This window comes from Fulmarus glacialis, unplaced genomic scaffold (genome assembly GCF_000690835.1).
Source record: "Fulmarus glacialis isolate BGI_N327 unplaced genomic scaffold, ASM69083v1 scaffold41699, whole genome shotgun sequence".
In the NCBI taxonomy this organism is placed as follows: Eukaryota; Metazoa; Chordata; class Aves; order Procellariiformes; family Procellariidae; genus Fulmarus; species Fulmarus glacialis.
In genome coordinates this window covers 1-21340 of record NW_009234716.1, presented here as the reverse complement: position 1 = coordinate 21340, position 21340 = coordinate 1, and the positions used below count along the sequence as shown (strand labels likewise).

The 21340-nt window shown below is 34.5% G+C and overlaps 1 protein-coding gene across 1 annotated transcript; it reads left to right on the top strand.

Moving 5' to 3' along the window:
- Positions 1 to 3227: 3227 nt before the first annotated feature.
- ANGPT2 (angiopoietin 2) lies at positions 3228 to 18878 on the top strand (the record flags this gene model as incomplete). Its single annotated transcript, XM_009585729.1, has 6 exons — positions 3228 to 3383; positions 5549 to 5670; positions 7438 to 7670; positions 9976 to 10106; positions 18098 to 18199; positions 18708 to 18878. Coding segments are annotated over 6 exons (915 nt in total), but the record flags the coding sequence as incomplete, so codon positions are not given.
- Between the last annotated feature and the right edge of the window lie 2462 nt (positions 18879 to 21340).

Genomic DNA, 21340 nt, shown 5'->3' with positions numbered 1-21340 from the left:
GCACAAATACCATATTCCCGAAGTTACTTATTTAATATTTTTAAGTTGAAAAACAGATGTGAAGACAAACTGTTAAACTGGAGTCAAGAGAATACTTTAATAATTTACAATATATCACATGAATGAGACATTATTTGAAAGAGGTTAGATACTCGGAGATAGGCTTATACTTACAGATATTCAAATAAGATAAATTATGAAAATGCAGATCTGTGTGTCCAAACAAAACTGATTTCTAAGGTTGCTAGCACAGTGACAAGGGGTATAAAAATCTGGCAACCAGAACCACCAGATGCCTTATATTGTAATCACAGGTTTTGCATACTGTAATCGGAGCAACCTTACAGCTGTGTGTAAGGTTTTAACTGGGCAATTGCCTAAGCCTACCGTAAAATGTTTACCTTACCTTTAAGCCCAGAATTAACTCATTTTCTAGTAGTGTGTTTTGGAATAACTCAGTGATAACATTTTCAAAGAAGTGCTGTAATCCTATTTGCGGAGATGACTTTGCTCAGATTCTCATTCTGATCTCTCTCCAGTGAACAAGAAACCAACCTTGAAGAATGAGGTTTAATATCCACAATTATTTTATGAAAGAATCAAAGCTCTTGATCAATCTTCCTTTGTTCATCTATTTATTGCCGCCTTTCTTCTTTTTGTGGGCCTTTTTTCTAAATTAAAAAAGACGCAATATTTTCAATGCTTTCTCATATGGTAGCTCTCTGATACCTGAGATGTCTCACCCCTTTTTTTTCTCTGTATGTCCCTTTTTTTGTTCCTCAGTGTTCCTTCTAACTGCAGATGTGCATTGAGTCTGCCAGGCGAGGCCATATCCTTGATCTTTATAACGGCTTTACAATACTGTGATACTGAGGCAAATAAAATGCATTCTGGAGATCTCCGTTTTCTTTTAACAGAGGTGCATTTGAGAAAAGGTCTTTTCCAAGTTGTCTGTAATGATGTCCAGTTCTCCAGCTTCAGTTGCTAAAGTTAATTTGGAGTCATATAAATTGTTTAATCCACAGATGTTTAGCCTTTTCAGAGGGACAGATATTAATTGTTGTTCTTGGTCTTCATGGAGCAGCATCTAACTTTAGTGAAAAATTACTTATTTTTATCTACATAAAAGTCTTCAGAATTTTGCACATCTCCTTGGACTATGGTGCACTAAATACTATCTTGCACTGCTTTTTAAATTAAATGATCACTATGCTCTGATATCTTACAGCCTAATCAACAAGGACCAAACATACCTTACTGTTACTACACAGTTAAAAGCCACTGATCTTACTTCAACAGAAAAGAAACAGTTGACCTAAAAGATGTCACTAAAGTTTAAAAATTTCCAACATGTTTGGTCAAATTAGGTTTGTCTCTGGGGGGGGAAGCTTTTGAAAATAAGGAATATCCAGAAGCAAAAGGTAACATTTAAGGACAGATCCTGTGAATAGGGAAGAACTCCAACTGCCAGAGTGTGATGGCAGTTGAAGATACCCATGTTAAATTATCATGCCAAAACCCAGTTGATTTTATGCTCACTTCTAGTATTCAAAGAGCTTATTACACAAAGAATACTTAAAGGCTTCTAAAGGCTACTTTTAAATCCTTGTGGTACATCTGGGAAGTAAGTACACTTATGCAGCAGTATAGTAGATGTGGGTCAAAGCTTGTGCCAGACCTGAAATCTCTGTTGTGCATTGCAGTTCACCAGCTGCATGGGGAGAATGGAGTGAACACACAAATACTGCTTTGCAAGTTTGGTCACACTGGATGAAAAGAAATAATGCTTAATACAAACTAAGAATATACTTCCAGTTTTAGAGGTTTTAACTTCTTACTACACCCTATTTTCTTCATTTGTCACTTTTACAAAACAACTGTGAAGTCAGAAATAAAAAATCCAGTCCTTGCTCCAGTAATATTTTAGGGGGAAACATTCCAAGCTGATAGATCTGGCAACTGATCTTTAGCTGGTCAGAAGTGGAATGACTATATCTGAAAAGTGGCTTGGTAGAATATTAAATCATAAGCTGCTTTTTCCTCACTGCTGTAGAAAATGGCCATACAATAATGTTCAAGGCTCTTCCTCATTACAAGCCATTATTCATATGAAGATTGTATTCTCAAAATAATCTTTTTAAAAAATCAACCTGTTTTACCATTTTACTTGGATAGGTATTGGTGGTGTTTTATAACATGTGCTTAATGACACTAGCTATTTGTTACTAGCTAGTATCCTTTTTGTAGGTACAGCATGAAGCTCAAAAATCATTATGGTTCTCTTGCTAGAACAATGTTGGAGTGAAGTAGAAGTTTGATTCTAGAAATTTCTAGAAATTTCGCCAGTCAACGGAAAAAAAGAAATCATGTGGCTGGGATTTTTAACAGAGAGTTCAAACGTAAGCAATGACTCATGAAAGAAATATGAAATATTTGCAAAGTTATTGAGAAAATGATATTAAAGAAGCATGGAGAAAAATCAGACTGCTTTTGGATAATCCAGACATGTGGAAAGAAAGACTTCATAAAAGGTTATCTAAATTTTCTCCTTCCTATTAATTTTCTCATTGCCTTCCTTGAAAGCAGTGTACTCTCTTACAAAATGACTACCAAAAAAAGCCTTATTAGTTTAGAAATTACTTTGGAATCAAGTATTTAAACCAGTTTTTGCATTCCTAAATATTAAGTATTTAAAGTATTTATAGGTTTTCTTACTGTTTCATGTCTTTATTTGAAATTCTCTCTGATAAAAATGTGCACACAACAGTGTTAAATGACATCTGACCTCTTCTCTGACTTCTAGCCATGTGATGAAAAATGCTTTTGAAAGTATTTAAGTCTAGATACAGGAAGATGACTAAACTCCTAAGCTTTTGTCTTCTAAAAAATTCCCATCGCTGCCAAAGCTGGTGAAGCTCCTCTGATGGTTACAATGGTGGGAGCACTAAGGCAGAAAAGCTTCCAAGTGCCCGCAAGCATTGTCACTGCTGCGCCTTCTACCTACAAATCCCTGCAAATCTCTGTCCCTGCCTTTAGAAAACGAGTGGCCACACATTCCTTGTCATATTTGCCCTTCCTCTCACAGAGCTTAACGGGGAAACTTCACATAAATGCATAACAGACAAGGAACAAATTTGTTTAGCAAGGCAGCCAGCAGCCTTACTGTACTACCCCCCCTCCAACATTTAAAGAATGCAACTATCTTCTCTCTTTCCTTTCCCATGTAGCTTGAGAATTACATCCAAGACAGTATGAAGAAAGAAATGGTAGAGATCCAGCAAACTGCAGTGCAGAACCAGACTGCAGTAATGATTGAAATAGGCACAAACTTACTAAATCAAACAGCTGAACAGACCCGCAAATTAACAGATGTTGAAGCACAAGTAAGTAATGAATTTGAACCTAAAAATGCTTCTGCGTCCCAAACACCTACAATTATATATTTAACACAGTTTAGTGTTACGCTATTCAGTTCAACAATTAGAAGCCAATCATTATAATCATCAGCTCTGCCCACCTTAAGGAAACATTAGTATTTGGAAATACATAGTTCCATCTCAAGCTCACTGTTGTCACTTGAAAGACTTCCATTACAGCAGGATTTGAAGTATGTCCAGCAAGACAATTGTTACATTCATCTTTAAAGATAATGTACTTTAAAATACTAGAAGATATCCAAGCATCAATTGGGTACTAGTATGCTTTTATACAACCCTTGTTGTATATCTCTGTTGATTATTCACCTCTCACCACCAGATCTTAGCTAAAGGAGAGTTCCTTCAAACTTTGCCTTTGTTCCACTTACCAGGCTAATTGCTTTTTTACATTTAATTTTTTTGTTATTTTTAAAATTGTTTTATCAATAAAAATGCATCTTTTTAATGAATGTTTTCACAGATACTAGAAGTGGGGTAACAGTTCATTTCAGCACAATGCACTATAGTTTGTTATTTGTTGCTATTTATTGTTAACTATTGTTATTTATCAGAGGAATAAATAAACCAGAGATGAATCAGGAAAAAAGTAATTAGAAGGAGGCTACTAGAAAAGTATATTCACACAGAAGTAAACTTGCCTACTGTACATATTATTCTCTAAATGATTTCAAACAAAAAAAAATGTAATGGGTTTAATTATTGTGTTAATTGAAAAGCATTAACTACAATAAGGCATTCTGTGAAAGTCAATGTAATTTTTAATATGTTCTAAGGACAAGTCCAATCCATGTAGAAAGGTGTGTATTTATAGTTTTGCTAACATGGTAGGAAAATTCAGATATGTAACTCCCAAAAGAACGAGTGAATGTAGTATGTAGCATATAACATTTTATATAATGTAAATAGCATGCAAAACCTAAAATCCTTGTTAGACATTTTACTATCTGTATAATTCAACCAATGATTCTATTACATTTTTTAACCTAAAACAAGCCTTTGAACTCTTTGATAAACTGATAGTTCGTAACTCACAGGCGTGCTAAATTCAACTTTCTGATTGTATTATTCAGGAGCCCAGTATTTTGCACATGTTGAGAGAATGTATTTATTCATTGACAGTAATGTCTTTATGGAAATTATTCAATTATTTTCTGATTAGAGGAAGAAAATCATCACTGTAACTTTCCTTCTCTGCTTAAAATTACTGGTGACTGGGTTAAGGGCTTAATTAACAACATAAGGAAATTAACCAAACAATTGCTCTCTCAAGGACACTTACTTTTGGCAATAGTTTTCAATTACACTTAAGTGTGAAATCATGTCCTGAATGACTATTTAACGTGAAGGACATGAGTAATCAATTCTTCCTGCCAACGAAAGCCAAATTCTACTGAATTAAAAAAAGCTGTTCTAAAACAATGAGAAAATATTTCTAGAAAACATGCCTCAAGTAATGCAATCTGATACAAACCAAAAAGTATCTTCCATGTTTCCTAATATCTGCATTTCTTCATTTAGAGGTGCAAATAAATTTAGACAGTAAACAATACATATAGAAAAGGTAACATTAAAATGCAAGGAATGAGTCAACAGAAGTGTGGTCATATAATAAACACTTTAAAATATAATTTGGGATTAAGGAAAATAGCTAAAAGGGAACTACCTAGCGATTTCAGGACTAGGCCACGATTTCAGCCAGTGAGAGAGATGCAAAATACTTTCTTTCTACACCACATTGAGAAAACAACTCAAATTATTCTCTGAACAACAAGCATAATAGTTCCAGTAATGAAATAAGAATATCGTAACAGAGGGGAAGGTATGACAGCAAAACTAAAGTACACAGTAACTCTCAGCCATTGACCAGAAATGTAGCATACTACTGAAATATTCCCAAAGATACTTGGTAGTGTAACAACAAAATTAGTGCAACTCTGTGTATTCGTCTTTGTTCTAATTCTATGACCATTTGTGCCCAAATTAAGTGTTCAAAAATATTTTTTTAATTATAGGCTTAAGTAGAGATTTGCATGATTTCACAACGTAAAGAAATCACAATCTATTTAGAAGAAGTATCTTGATTTTCCAATATTTTTATAAATTTTATTCAGGTATTAAACCAGACAACCAGACTTGAACTTCAGCTTTTGGAACACTCTCTTTCAACAAACAAACTAGAAAGACAGATTTCAGATCAGACCAACGAGATAACGAAATTACAAGAAAAAAACAGGTAAGTTTGCCTATCAACCCAATAAAACACTATTCCCTGAAGTGCCCTTCTAATGGTTTTAGAAACCAATGTACTCAAGTAGGAAAATAAGGCCTTGAATAGAAGGTCCCCACACCCAGCTATGCTCATTACAAAGGTCATATATTATTTAAGGCCTAGAGAATCATGCAGGTTTATTCTTCTTGTGTTCTGTTTCTATATCATTCTTCACTATCTAAAGTTCTTCTTTATATGAGAAACTTAAGGTTAAAACTGAAATACTTCTCAGTACTTCAGTTGTAGCCAATTCATATTCTTTAGACTTACCCAGATGAAGTTATGGATTATGTAGCCTGACTCAAACTAACCCAGTGCAACCACATTTCTAAAATTTTATTTCCATGTAGTACACAGCTATCCTAATACACAATCAGGTCATTGCCACAATTTTTTTCTAACCTGGTCAGAAAAGTCAAATACCACTCATATTCAATGTTTCTTACTAGTCAATCTTTTGAAATTCAGACCGATAACCAACTCCTGTCCATTTCTGTACTCAGCTGATGTCCAAAGGCTCATATCTTTCTTCAGCTAGTTTCATTTTCACATCACCAGGATCTTATTTTACTTTTGGCAATAAATATTTTACAGAGAAATCTAAAAGCAGCAATAACAGTAAGTTTTCTCCTTCAAAGCCGTGTTTTTCAATGAGAACCATATGTGCAAAGTGCTTTTTATTTTAAAAGAATTAGCTTAAAAAAAACAGGAGGCATGTTTTGACATTTTTGTTCACTACTCTACTACATTTATATATGTTCCCTAAAGGTTTTATCTACCAGCTTAATAAAAACAAGCATCCTTATCAGATGAAAAGCAAAGTAAATACTGAATTTTAGAATGTCACTTTTTTTGTGTTAAACTCAGCAGACTTTTAGACTACCCTTGTAAAACCCACGTAAACACAAAAGCATTGTTTCTCACCTAACAAAAGACGATCTGACATTGAGTTAATCTGCTTGAAACATAATTATAAGGTTCAAGAATTTTTTCAGTAACAGTAATGGATTTTAGATGAACTTCTCTCTTCTGGCCATGCATTTTTTAACATCAGCTTTCTCAGAATCTGCATCAGAACAATTACCAATGAAATAATTTTCCAGCCATTCATCTACTCATACCAGCTCCAGAATTGGAGATGGGGAACACATCTTCAAGTAACTATTTGCAGGTTTCCCTGTCTGAACACCGTAACATTCATTTCTGTTAAGAATATATTTTATTATGATATAGGACATTTGAAAAGTTCCTAGGATCATCTTTTAATGACTTTCATCTTTTGACTGGATAAAACATGAAATCCTTCACTATTATGCCTAAACTCTGAGAGAATGGTATTCAAGACACTTCATATTCATAAGTAATGGTTACTTTGGGTCTACATCCATTTTACACTCCCTGTACTTCTAGCACTACTATCCTTTTTTCAGGACCCAAGTGCATCTTTGCTTTCATAATGTTGACTTATCAAACACCCAATTGTTACACTTTAAAAGCCTGCGATAGAGACTATACTCTATAATGTTTTTTATTAATGTACTAATTAGTTATATAATATATTAAAGCATATATATTAAACTAAAGTCGGCTTTCATTAGCTTTCTACTGCATGCATGGCATCAGAGAATGAAGTTGAGTACTTATGAAGAACGAAACTTTGCAACAGGCTTGATTCTCTTGACATCAGCTCAAAATTGTTTCTGAGGAGCCTAATTGTAATCTTTTATTTAGCTTTCTAGAAAAAAGAGTTCTTGAGATGGAAGACAAGCACACACTTCAGTTGAAGTCAATAAAAGATGAAAAAGATCAGCTTCAAGTCCTAGTAGCCAGACAGAATTCTATTATAGAAGAACTAGAAAAACAGTTAGTTACAGCTACAGTAAACAACTCAGTTCTGCAAAAACAGCAACATGATCTGATGGAGACTGTTCATAACTTGCTTACTATGATATCTACACCAAACTGTAAGTAAAAGCAGACACGTTTATATCAGTTGAGTAACACTCCCTAATTTGTGTACATTATTACCTATAAAGTCTTACAACCAATTTCCCCACACTTCTGCTTCTCAAAAAGTATTCTTTTTTTTTCCATAAATTCTGCATCTGAGTTAACTAACCTATTTTTCAGGGGCGGGGGAGGGGGGGGGAACAACCACAACATTTGTGTGGTTTCTTTTCAACATTTTACTCATCTTCTGTGGTTTATATTGGTTTGCCTGCCCACTTCTCCAGCGGTTCAACAAAATACAGAGATGACAAATATAACTCATCTCTCATGGCATTCATTCATCTGGCAATACACACTCCCTTCACCATATATCTAGGTTAGACTGCATGATGTAGGCCTGTAGCTTTTCTTCCTGACTCACAAAGGTTGCTTCTGCCACCTCTCATTGCTCTATGCACATAGAGTTGATCAAAGAAAGGACAAATTCTAGTGGCTATTAAAGGCAAAGGAATCAGCGCTGGCCCAGTTTTTAGCACCTATGTATGCCCCAAACAACAGAAAGCACCAGCCCAGGGCAGCAGGTACTCCCAAAAGTCCTCCAGTCTTTCACTGAAGCTTCCCTATTCATCCCCAAAATCCCTCAGCCTAGCAAATTTTAGAGGCAATAACCTCACCCCTAAATGCCTGACAGCCCTGCAACAAACCATAGCCACTGAGCATAGCTTCCGAATTTATGCAGATGCACACGGTCCACAAAAAACCCACACAAACCATAAGCTGAAGGTTATGGCTAAACAGGATTTAAACAAATGAACAAATTCCTTACTTTGAATTTCATGTCTGAGAGAGAACTTTGACAAATTAAGAAGGTATAGCTGTTCTATGTAAAAGAGTAAAGAATCTGGCATGTTTGCCTGTAAAGTTCTCAGGGCTGGAAATACACAAGCATATAGAACCTCTAAAAAAAGGATTTAAAATTAAATACTAGGAAAATATTAATATAGTTGTCATTACAACTTAAAAGATAGTATAGATGGACTATGCTACATTACTGTAAGTTGGATCACAAAAAAGGAAAAGGGTGTTCGGAAGTCCTTGCTTTCAGTAATATCCTAAATAATAATGATGTAGGTTTTTATCCCAAGTTTTTTGTCTTAATAACTGACACTATTCCCTTAAATACCATTACCAAGGCTGTACATGTTCCTGCCGATGTTATCTGCTATGCTAGTGCACAAATCAGTAAACAAGTCAAAGTCATGTTGGCTACAACACTGTTAAACCCAGAGTGGAAAAAATAATGAATGTTTGCCAAAAAGACAAAATTAGCAGGGAAAGCTTCTAAGACGGTATACAAACAATAGAGTGTGGAAAAGCAATTAAAACACTGAACGTGTTATTTTTATATTTAAGGCAAAGCATGTAAACTGGTAAATAAGTAATAAGCAAGCTAGAAAGAACATAATAAGCAACTGTAATATAAGGATATATTTATATGGCACCTAAAACTTTGTACTGACTGGCTGTGCTTGTTAGATTAAATTAAAAGGGAAAATACACAGAACCAACCCCAAAAGGGTCAAATATGAAATATCAGTCAGCAGGCAAAATGCCAGGAAATTCCAACCTCCATAGTTAATAAAGAACTGAACAAAAAGATGAGCCTTAGATTGTTCTGTAAAACAAGAAGGCTTAGGCGTTTTAAAATGTATTTTTTACACAAATGAATTCCAGAGAGGCTGTTTCCTTAGTGGGTTGGGCTGAACTACCAAGCTTCAGCTTGGTACGTACAAAGTCGTTCCTGCTCAGCACAGGGGCAGAAAAACTAGCTAAAACTTTATAAAAGTAGTTATTCCAGTCAGCTGTATTATCAAAGATTTCATAACTCTTATGTTAGATTTCATAATTTTAGAGTACTGGCCAAAGGTCATTATTAATATCATCAGTTGCTAGTTAAATATGTTTTTAATAGTAGTTAATGCATGCAGAGGTTGTAATGCATGTAAGAGTCCAGCAAAGGCAATGAATGGAAACAGAAACTGTTCAACCAGTAAGATGCTCTATCCTAAGTTTTCTTACTCAATGTATTAGTAAGCGTCATCACTTTTCAACCTATCAAGCAACCATGCTCATATCAGAATAATGTCTCTAAATAATATAAAGTAACAACACACATAATTAATACCTTGATCTGTCATTTCTTTCAGGACCAGGCATATTTTTCAGAACTGCAAAGCTTTAAGCTGATTACATCATTAATTGCTTCTTAGTAACTTCTATTCATCTCCTCTTAATGCCTTCAATTTCTAATATTTTTAGCAGCTAAGAACAACTTCATAGCTAAAGAGGAGCAAATCAGCTTCAAAGACTGTGCTGAAGCTTTCAAATCTGGACTGACAACAAGTGGAATCTACACTCTAACAGTTCCAAACACTGCACAAGAAAAGAAGGTAGGATGGCTATAAAGTGCTACCTACGCATACTGTGTGTTAATAAGTTATTTGATGTGGTAAATATGCTATTTTAAAGGCTAGTTAATAGTGAAGTTTAGTACTTACCATGTTTTTAATGAGCATTTCATCACTTACAGATCTGAGTATCTCACAGGAAGAAGGAAGTCCTTCAGGTGAAATTTTGGCTCAGTTGAAACGAATGAGCATTTTGTTGTTCACTTCAGCATGCCAGAATTTCATTCTTTGTTTCCACATAATTAATGCAATTAAAGCAATATAGTACTGTAATTTCTTTATAAAATCTCTAACTCCAGCACAATTGCTCTGTATGATCAGCAATCTCCTGTCTCCTCTAAGTTCTTAGTTCCTTTATATGCCCAAGTCCCTTCAGGTGGCAAAAGGAGGTAAAATCAGGGGCATGGAAGAGTACTCATGGGTGTGTACTCATGTAAGCAATCTACTAGTATTGGACTCGTGAATGGATTCCAGTTCTTTGTTAAGCAGAATTTTAAGGGCATTTGTGTAACAATTAGATTAGCAATTAGATCAGCACAACTCACACTGGGTAACAGAGAGGACTTTCCTGGAAAATACTGCTCTGATTTAAATAAAAGGTGAGAGTTTGCAGCAGTTTCACTAGATCAGTTTAAATTCCTCTGTGGATATTTTTTTCCGCTATGTGTTTAACTGAAATGAACTTCAATGTCAATCTAAGTTAAAGCAATACACCATACCTCTATAGAAGACACCTTGAGCTAATGGCACTCAGTGGGTGAAACACTGGATGCCTGACAGAGATGCTCCATCTACTGAAATAAATAAAATGATAAAGCTTCAGATAGTATAATTCAGTTGAAACAATCAATAAAATCTGAAAGGGAGGAAAGTCCCAGGTGGATTGTGAGGACAAAGAACCAAAACCTGCAGTGAGCATTCTGAGGAGAGGGGCTCAAATGATGAACGTTTGTTTCCAGACACAGCAGGCTGAGAAGGCAAATATAAACAAAAATGCTTAATATATTTCTTAGACAAACACTAAATAATTTTCTAATGTTTTTATTTTATAATTTCATATTGTAAACATTTCCTTACAAAAAAATGAAGTATTTTATGGGATTCCTAAGGCTCTACTTTATTATATCAGAAATACTTGGGGGGAAAAAACCTAACAGAAAATGTACAAAAGCAGAGGAAAATGAGGGGACATGTGGAAAAGCAATTGGTAAAACTCTGACAGAGAAAGCATTTTTTTTCCCAAGTTTTGATAGCAAAGGTTTAGAAATTAAGTTCACCAGTGACTAGGCTTTGAAGTGCCAGTGCTTCATCTAGCCCAAGCCAGACTTTGTGATCTTTACCCTTACAAAGCTTTCAACTAAAGGAAATAAACAATTTGTTTGGGTAAGATCTATAAAATACAATACATAAACCCTGCAATTTTTGCAGATATCATCTAGAGAAATGATGATATCTGCAGTTTGCTTCTCTTGGGGGGAAAAAAAAAGACACTGGTTTTCCTTTGGAATAGTCTAGTTTATATTCAATACATCTGTTTCACAAAAAAATTAGTTACATAAGATGCAATAAAGTGTTTTATTACACATGAAGCAGAATGGTATTTAAATAGCATAGATATCTACAATCACAATTTTAAATGCTAAAGGAGATGCAAGCTACTGTACCTTTAAAGTAATATATTGCAGCAGTCTTTGTTAGACATCTCAGGAAGGGTGACATTCCTTGAATCTCTTAATATTACTTGTCTCAACCTTTTACCTTTGGTTTTAATTTTACTATCAAATATAATATACAAAGCATGCATATTTTCTAAAAGCAGACACAAGTGCATGCCATATTACAGAATGAAAATTTCTGTCATAAACTTTAACACTGCATTTTCAGAGCCATAAATGTTTAGGCAACTTCTATGATCTGAGAAGCCAGAGCAACACACATTTCTACAAAGCTAAAACCTACCAAAATATTCTATCCCTGAAACAAAAGTACAATCACAAATTTCCTAGACTATAAAATATTAAATGCTTTACATTTGAACATGGAGGCTTAAAACGCTTAAAAAAAATACCCATTTTGGTAATTTACTAGGTTAAAAAAAGAAGTTAAAATGTAATAATTTAATTAAATTAATAATTCATTTAATAATATTAGAGAATTTTAATCTTATTCTGCCCACTTCAGGTAGAATGAAAAAGACACTTAAAAAGACAGCGAAGGTTTTGCATGACATGAAAAATAAGAGACTAAAAAGTTTTAATCTGATGCAGATTTTTTATACAAATACAAATGCATAAGAGGAGTTGTCAAGGGAAGTGAAGATTTAGGGATAATCAACTCGTTACACCATTTTCAACTGTTTATGATGTGGATGGCCACTCGGACCAGGAAACAGAATGACCTTTTTTATTTGCCAAAAGTGCTGCACTGCTGTTTATGTTTTCGTCTTTTCCTCTTGTAACACCTTCTGACCTCCCAACAGGCTTATAAACAACTTCTGTGTAATCTGTAACTGATCCCACTTTACTAATTTGTCTCCCATCATAATCCAAAACTGAAGAATTGCATACGAGAGCTGAGAGGAAAACAATTATTTCATTCCATTAATATTTTCAAGCTTTCAAGCTTTCCTGTTCTGCACGAGGACAAAAGCTAAGTCCTTTTAAAAACACTGAGGAAAAACAGCAAAAGACTGCTGACACGCGGAAAAATGGCAGAGGCGAACCCATGAAAAGTCAATAGCTTCATGTTTACAGCAGTTACCTGAATCAATTAACCTCCTGGTCTTAACCAGGCAGAATAGTTGAGTGTGGATGACGCTAATATATTAGCTCAACCGTTACCACAACTATTACCGACATATTACCCGAAATCTTAAAATAGTGGCTGAAGCAGTGGCTAAGCTCTTCCCCATTTCCACCCCCGCTGAGCTGAATTTTCATCCTAGAATCAACACACATTCCAAGCCAAGGCCTTTTTAACCAAAACTTTCTTGCAGAAAGTGTTTTGGGCAAGTTTGAATTTACCAACAAAAATGGATTTGCATAACTTCCCTAAAAAGTGATCATCCGGACAACTAGCTAGTCATTTCAAAAGGAGCCCATGCCATGGATCTTACATCTAAAATACACATACAAAATTGTTTCTGATCCCAAGCATTAAAAAAGAGCATATGTGTAGCTTCTCCAATACAGTAAGAGGTCAGATGAGGGGTTTTTTTGTGAATTTTAGAAGTCTCATAATCTGTCTTTTTCACTAGTAACTGGTATTAAGTTAAATTACATTATAAGCCACGCGTGTAGTTATTTTTTCCAGAACAAGAAAACTAAGACCGCAATTCTTATCTAGTTACATCTCTAGGAGCTAGAGATAGCAGAATACAAAATCTTTGAACATCATGACTCAAAAGTGTTCAGCAACAGCCAAAAGTGAGGCAAAGGGAAACTGCACAGATGTGGCAACCACGCTTGCTTTGGTATAAAAACTGTAGTGGATCTTCATCCTGTTAACTCAGCCAGAGCCTTACCATTCAGAAAGTAGGTCTGAAAAGACTTATACCCCAAATATCTTAATGTTCAAGAAAAAAGAAGAAAAATCACTTGCTCTGAAAGTCAACTTCCTAGACAGTGAAGACATCAAATTGACTCTCACAGCTTACGTGCTTATAATCTTTAGAAAAGGGACTAATTCTGGTTACACATACCTTACAGCATTTTCAAAAATACAGCGCTGATCTTTAGCTGAAGGTGAAAAATATAAGCAGCTGACCTTAGCTCTCACAGTGCTACAGCTGCTAGAACTGTAAGTAGTGAAGCAGTTCACAAGATAAATCAAATATTCCCTCTGCCAATTTGTTGTAATTTGAGAGGCTAATCTCTTTATTCTTTTTGGCATCTGTTTGAAGACTCCTGCTGCCTGCCTAATCTTGGTATCTATTTTTACTAGTTTATGAAATGTTACATGTCTTCCTTTTGAATATAAAACCTAGGCTAGGCTGAAAGGTCAGAAAAGTTCTGTTCTGGTAATGAGTGTTAGAGAAAGCCTCATATGCATATCATTTTACTGGAGAATGAAGATTTTTTTAAAAAAAGAAGTTATAGTCCAAATAAATGCTTCCTCTCCTCTCATCTTTCACATACATCATGAAGAAATTGTTCCCTCTGCAGACTGACAAAGCAATTTGTGTTTAAACTAAGCAAATCCTTTCCTTAATCTTCATTTTACTGAATAGCCTATCTCCATCCTTAAAATTACTTACGAATGTACATAATTCAGTTAAGTATTTTTAGTAAAAAGTAATAAAAATATATCAACTTATTTCATTAATTTTCTTTCGGTAATCTTTACTGCCATTTTTCTTCATTGACTTTATTCTTTTCCAAATTAAAAATCAAATGTGTATGTAAATTTGAAGTTCCTAGTTTTACAGTAAGTATTGTCATCTTGTTTAGTCAGAGAATTGATTTCTAGGGAAATGATCTGGAAAGCAAAGGAATGATTTCATGAGCAAAGCTGCATATGTGAGGTCTTGAAAGGTAGGGTTCCGGATTGCCAGTCAAGGCTGAAAGCAAAACATTTCACTGTATGATGCTTACCTAATAGGTGGTAAAAAGAATTTTCACTTTTTAGCTAGTTCAAGGCAGCAAGTGTGCAACCACAAAGCACAGCATTTAGAAACCATGCACTGAAACCTGAAACAACAATAATCTTCTCATCTTTTAGAACAGTTACTATGACACTAGAAGGAGATGATGTAACCAGTACATTCCCTTTGCCTGTGCCACGCTTTCCACTCAAGAAAGAAAAGGATTTCCCTTTCCAAGGCCATAAACTGGCCTTTTAGAAGCACTTACAGATGACTGACATGAAATTTTTTGGTGTGGAAAAATTATACTCCCAAATTTACGTAAAATTTATAAAGTTGTTACTGGTAAGAAAGATCTACATGAGATTTTTATGGACTTTTCTTCTTCAAATTTTTATTATGTGTTTCAGTTCCTACTAAATTGCTTCTCCCTTTGGGAACAAATTTGCAGTACCCCAGCATTTATCCCAAAGAGTCTGTGGTGTCTATAGTGTCTATAAAAGCTAGTTGTCTTACCATTCACATATAGAATGGATACTGGTTATAACAGGAATATTTTATGTAAGACATTCACAGTCATTCACTGTTTAAGAATATTTTAATCTCATTAGAACTCAATAAAGTGCTATTTTAAGGCATTTATATCTTCAAAGTAATAATTCCAGCTGAAATTGAAATTTAGATGATAGACCTCAAGGAAATTGTACGTAACATTCAAAAACATCAATTAACATCTACAATAGCAATATTAGACTGGACCAGCAGCCCATGTAAATTAACACCCAGCCTCTCTCTCTAAGTAGTTAAAAACTACATGTTTCAGAGAAGGGTGAAACAGTTCTATTCTCAATCTGGCTGCTTATACTGTCCTTTCAGTGGGGTGAAGCTTCAGAGTCAACAACTTTCTCTACAACCAATGATACTTGACCACTGTTAAATCAGCATTTTAACTCGCAGAGATACTTAGTAAAAGTATCTGCATCTGCTTTAGCCTATCCCTAGTATCCCTTTTCATAGCCTCCTGTGGAAATTAATTTTCACGTATGCATTACATATCACATGACAGCTTTCTAAAACAGATTGATTATCTTTTACAATATCTTATCTTCAACCTTCTGTTTATAAAAATAAAAACAAATTATATTTACTAAATTTAATTTATATACTATTACCATATCTTTACCAGTCATTAAATACAGAGGTTAGTAAAAACAAACAAAAAACAGGCTTTGAGGTGCAAGGAATTGCATACAGCAGTTGCTGCTTTCAATTCAATTCTGTTCACATGACATACTTTGACAAGTAATCCCTAATCCAACTTTTTTCCATCTTTCCTTTATCTTTCCTAAAAATCTCCAGTTGAATGTCTCACGATTCTTTGATGTTGAACAAAGACTCTAGATACAACTTTAAAATACAGTATCTGCTTTGGATTCCCAATGTGTTACAGCCTATTGAAACACTAATACATTTAATATTTGCAGCTCTAAGGGCTTGCTTTCCCTTCAAAAGTCTGATGCCTTTGAACAGTATATATGCCACTGCTTGCATTGTAAATACCCTGCTTGATTTATGTAAATATATGTGTGTGTGTCTGTAACATATGTACAATACACATATACAGAAATACATGGATACCCTAAAAGAGCCAACTACATTGAAAATTTAGTAAGGAGCACACTTTACTTCCTAAAATGACACAAAACACTGCCACAGGACAGAAGGAAACTCTGGCTTCTCTGAAGTTGTACTTTTTCAATTAATTTCAAGGAATGTTTAACAGTTCAAAGAACTCAAATCTGCTAACTGCTAACACTCGTAAGACAATCTCCCACAGAAGAAGGAAATATCCAAATTCATAAATTAAACGCTGAGGTCTAGGTGGTTTTGGTTTTGTTTTTGTTTTTTTTTAATTAATCTGTACAGATGAAATAGCCTATCAAAGTATAAGAAATCTTGGCTCCACTACTGTAAATGGGAAGATGCAACTTCACTTAATTGATGAAAGATCTAGAATACAGATTAGAAATTAATGTAGTTTAATACTTAAGCTATAACTTCACAAAGATGTGAAATAATTCTGAAGAAGACTCAGAACTTCAGTATCTTGGCAGAAAGTGGTAAAAAAAAAAACCCTAAACTTCCAAATGAGAGAGCCTAGAGCATTAACTGTGAACTCTCCAAACAGGAATATTTGTACAAGAAATTTAAGATTTTTCTTAAAGTTAGTATCGGTACTAACATGAATTTAAATAGATACTGATTTCAGTTTGACTTTCATTATACTGTTTGACACCAGCTTAGCTCCACTGACTTCACACATGTACATTTAAGTTCTGCTAGTTTCAGAAAAGCAGAATTAGATGCAACAATTTTAAATCCTTTCTCAAGAAAAATGGCCCTAAATATTCACATATTCACAAGATTTGCTTGTTAATTTATCCACTATGTCTCCCAAACATCACTCCAAAATTCCCTCTAAATTTTCAAAAGATTTTTTTTCATCAGCATCTCCACAGTATATTGGCACCCCCACTAATACCTTTTATCTCTGACACTGCAGTGAACATACACCAGAATTCTATTTAAATCAGTCACTTTCTATTTTAATCTAGGAGGAGATTGACTGAACAAGTCACATATAAACTTGAATTTTACTACACCAGGATGCATTTATTGGCAATTCTAAAACTGAGTTCAGTGAACTGCCTATTATGTGTCAATTCTTTCAAACGTTTACCAATAATTTGGTAAAATCAAAGATGATTTATGAATATTTGGAAACATCTTATAGTCGTTACTTTTTTGTTCTAGAATATAAGATATTCATTGCAGTCTGTATATATAACAGCATGACTTCAAGATTTAACTTTCAGAGAATAATAGTTCTACACCTAGATTTAATTTTGGGGTCAGACTATCTGCAAAAGTATTGGACAATGACAATGGAAATAAAAACATATTTCAGATTGCTCACTGCCTGAATATAATGCTGACAAACCATGGGAAATTTGAATGGATCTCTCACAAAAAAGCTGGAGAAGTGGTAACATCTTTCAGGATAAATATTTCTTCAGGAAACTCACAAAAATATCAGTGCAAGAGGGAATCAGAAGCTACTTTCATTTCTTTCTTCCTTTAACACCAGCTATCAGCTATTTTAAGGTGTCATTTGTATTCTGTTAAGTGTGATATATATTGAGGAATCACATTTATTTGTGGACAACCACAACTGATTTGTATGAAAGCTATGAAAAACAGCATTTTTAGGTTAATACGCATTTTGCACTTTAAAACATGCCACTGTATAGAATTATGCAAAGTACATGCTTTGTATTTTTGTTTTCTCATGACTGCATGCACTTACGCTGTTACATGCTTACTCTGGTAGGCCTACTGTGATATGGAAACTGGTGGAGGAGGTTGGACCGTTATTCAGAGACGTGAAGATGGCAGTGTAGACTTTCACCGGACATGGAAGGAGTACAAGATGGTAAACAATGTTTTCTGAAGCCTTAATATTAGTTATTATTTTCTGAAATCTGATATAATAAAGTTATAATAGCATCCTTAGAATGTAAGCAGGTTTTAGAAGTTGTCTTTGTCCTTAGATGTTCATTTAGGAAATGTCAGAGTAGTGTAAGTTGTTTGCCTAAACAGATTTGCAAGTGTGATGTTTGTTTTTAAAGAGAAACCTCACTTTTCTTTAATCAACTGTTCCATGATATATCCACATTTTTTGAGTTAGTTATATTTGTGTTTCTAGTGGCAACAGTAGAAACTGCTCCAAATCCACTATGTAATACTGATTCACTATTTCAGATTCCTGAGTTCTGAAATTAACTTTTTGAAATATTACAGATCTATAACCCTCACAGACACAGTAAAATTCTTAGTTAACAGATTGAAAACTTTTAAACTTAAAAACTGATAAAGTGATCATTTCAAACTCAAAGAAAAAACAAAACCAAAGCTGTTTAAATATACAACTTGAATTACAGGGATTTGGTGATCCTGCTGGGGAGTACTGGCTGGGAAATGAGTTTGTTTCTCAACTGACTAATCAGAAGCGTTATGTTCTTAAAATACACCTGAAAGACTGGGAAGGAAATGAGGCGTATTCATTGTATGACCACTTCTCTCTAGCAAGTGAAGAACTAAAATACAGGTAAGCAGAAAATTCAGATGTGAATAAAAAAAGATCTGATAATAATAATAATTCTAGACTGTGTAGATGCATGACCTTATTTCATACAAATTATGACGCTTTTTCAATTCACTCAGAAAATAATGTTTGCTCCATTTTTCACCTATTGCTTAAAACAGTCTTAATAATAAATTTTTTCCCAATGGAGATAATGTATATTTTACTAGTGCACACTGGGTGAGTGTAACACACAAGATGCACAAAGATAAAGAGATGGTATGGTATAGGATACCCTTGCCAATATAGTGGATGGCAGGGCACAATATTCAGGGCAATAGGAACCTGTCTGCAGTTGCTATCAAATCCTGATTCCAGGCAATAAATACATTTCTGGAAGGGGGATGACTAAGATGAACAGAACTGCAAGGAGATTTTCCACTTAAGTCAGTGGCTAATAGGAGCTGTTCTGTCGTCATGAAGAGCACACTGAGGTAATGCTACCTTCTCCTTCCGTGACCCACTGGCTTGGATTCTCAAAGAATAACACTCCTACCTGTGAAAATGAAGCTAATAGCAAATGCCCAGTCCCACCCTCTACAAACTTGTCAATTTAAACACCAGATTTTAATAGACCTATTGCTTATCATTCTGTAAAATGTAAAGCTTCACAATTTCTTCTTACATATTTGGTTAAAATAGGAAATAACATACATTTTAAATAAATACTTTATATATAAACAAATATTATCATAGTATTATACATTTTAAATAGTATCATAGTGTTATATATTTTGACACAGTATCAGCCACAGGTGAAATATATGGGCAGTTCATACTTCATTCTCCAGGCTCTCTGTAAATGCAGTAGATATTGTTTGATTGGTTATAGAAGAAACTAGAGACTCTATAGTTTAACAGATGCTTTCCTACACGGTCCAAGAAATGTTTCTTTATAAGAATCTTACAGATTCATGGACTTCAGGTGACTGGATAGAAAAATTGCCTAAATTTAGATTAATTTCTCCAAGATTTCTAGCAACTATTAGTTGTAAACAAAGTCAATCTGACACTTGAGAGAACTGATGCTGTTACTTCAACTCAAGTCTTATATGCAAAGCAATCCAAAATTATCAGCATCTCCCTCCCCCAAAATATTAGATCTTAATGCCTTAATAGTATACAGTTGTCTCAACTCCAAAGCAAATATTTTTTCATCTGGAAACAGTCAGAATCTACAGCAGAGAATTTTTTAAAGTAATGCTTTAAAATACTTATGAAGGCAACCTTTGCAAAATGGGTCATTAGCCTTGTCCACTTACAGGATTAAAAAACAATTACTGAAAACTAAGATGGTTGTCTGTAAATAGATACTTTATTTTAAAATGCAACCAAACATGGAATGCATCATAGAATGCAGTGGATTAAATAATATATTTAACAATACGAAAAAGAACAAAGCTAAAAAAGTATTCAATTAAGAGCAACTTTCATTACATTAAAAACATTAATATATTCTGAATGCTGGAAAGATTATGAGTCGGGTCATAAAACTGAAATTTCACAGATTCATAGAAAAATTGAGATCGTAATGGACTTCATTTGAGTCAAACTTCCTGATCTCAAAGCTATGAGGTCAGGCAAGGTTGCTCAGGACTTTATCCAGTTGGGTCTTGATAACCTCCAAAGGCGGAGACTGCACAACCTGTTCTACTGCTTGTCTGTCCTCATGGTGAAAAAGGTTTTCCTGATACCCAGTCAGAACCTCTGTGGGAGCAGAGGGTTCAAGTCCTTCCAATTCAACATAACACAGTAATAGCTGTGTAATCGCCTCCCCAGTTTGGTGCCCTGTGTCTCTCCCTACTGAGACTGCATCTGCATCTGTGTAAGCAGATCCAAACAGTAGCAGCCTCACTGAAAGCTTAGCTCGCCAGGGAATTGAAGCAAACTTAAATACTTGCGATATTGGGAAAAATTTCTTCACCAAAAGGGTTGTCAAGCATTGGAACAGGGTGCCCAGGGCAGTGGTTGAGTCACCAACCCTGGAGGTATTTAGAAGATGTGTAGATGTGGTGCTTAGGGACATGGTTTAGTGGTGAACTTGGCAGTGTTAGGTTAACGGTTGGACTCGATGATCTTAAGGGTCTTTTCCAACCAAAATAATTCTATGATTCTATAATTTAACACTAATAAATCTATGAAAGATGTGAAAAGAAAGAGTAATTAGGAAAGCAGAAAGGGAAATATTGAGAAGCTCCTAAAATATCAGTTACTAATTGGTAATTAGTAGTCCAGGTAATGCTATTATCTCTCACAGATGCAAAGTTGTAATGCTACATTGCCATGTTGTGCTAACAGCAAAATATGAATAAAAAAATTCTGGTTTAAACTTTTGAACTCGATTAAAAAAAAAATAATTGCACACAATGTACTTCCAGTATTAAGAAATGCATGATTCAACAGATCCAGTTGGCGGCCGGTCACGAGCGG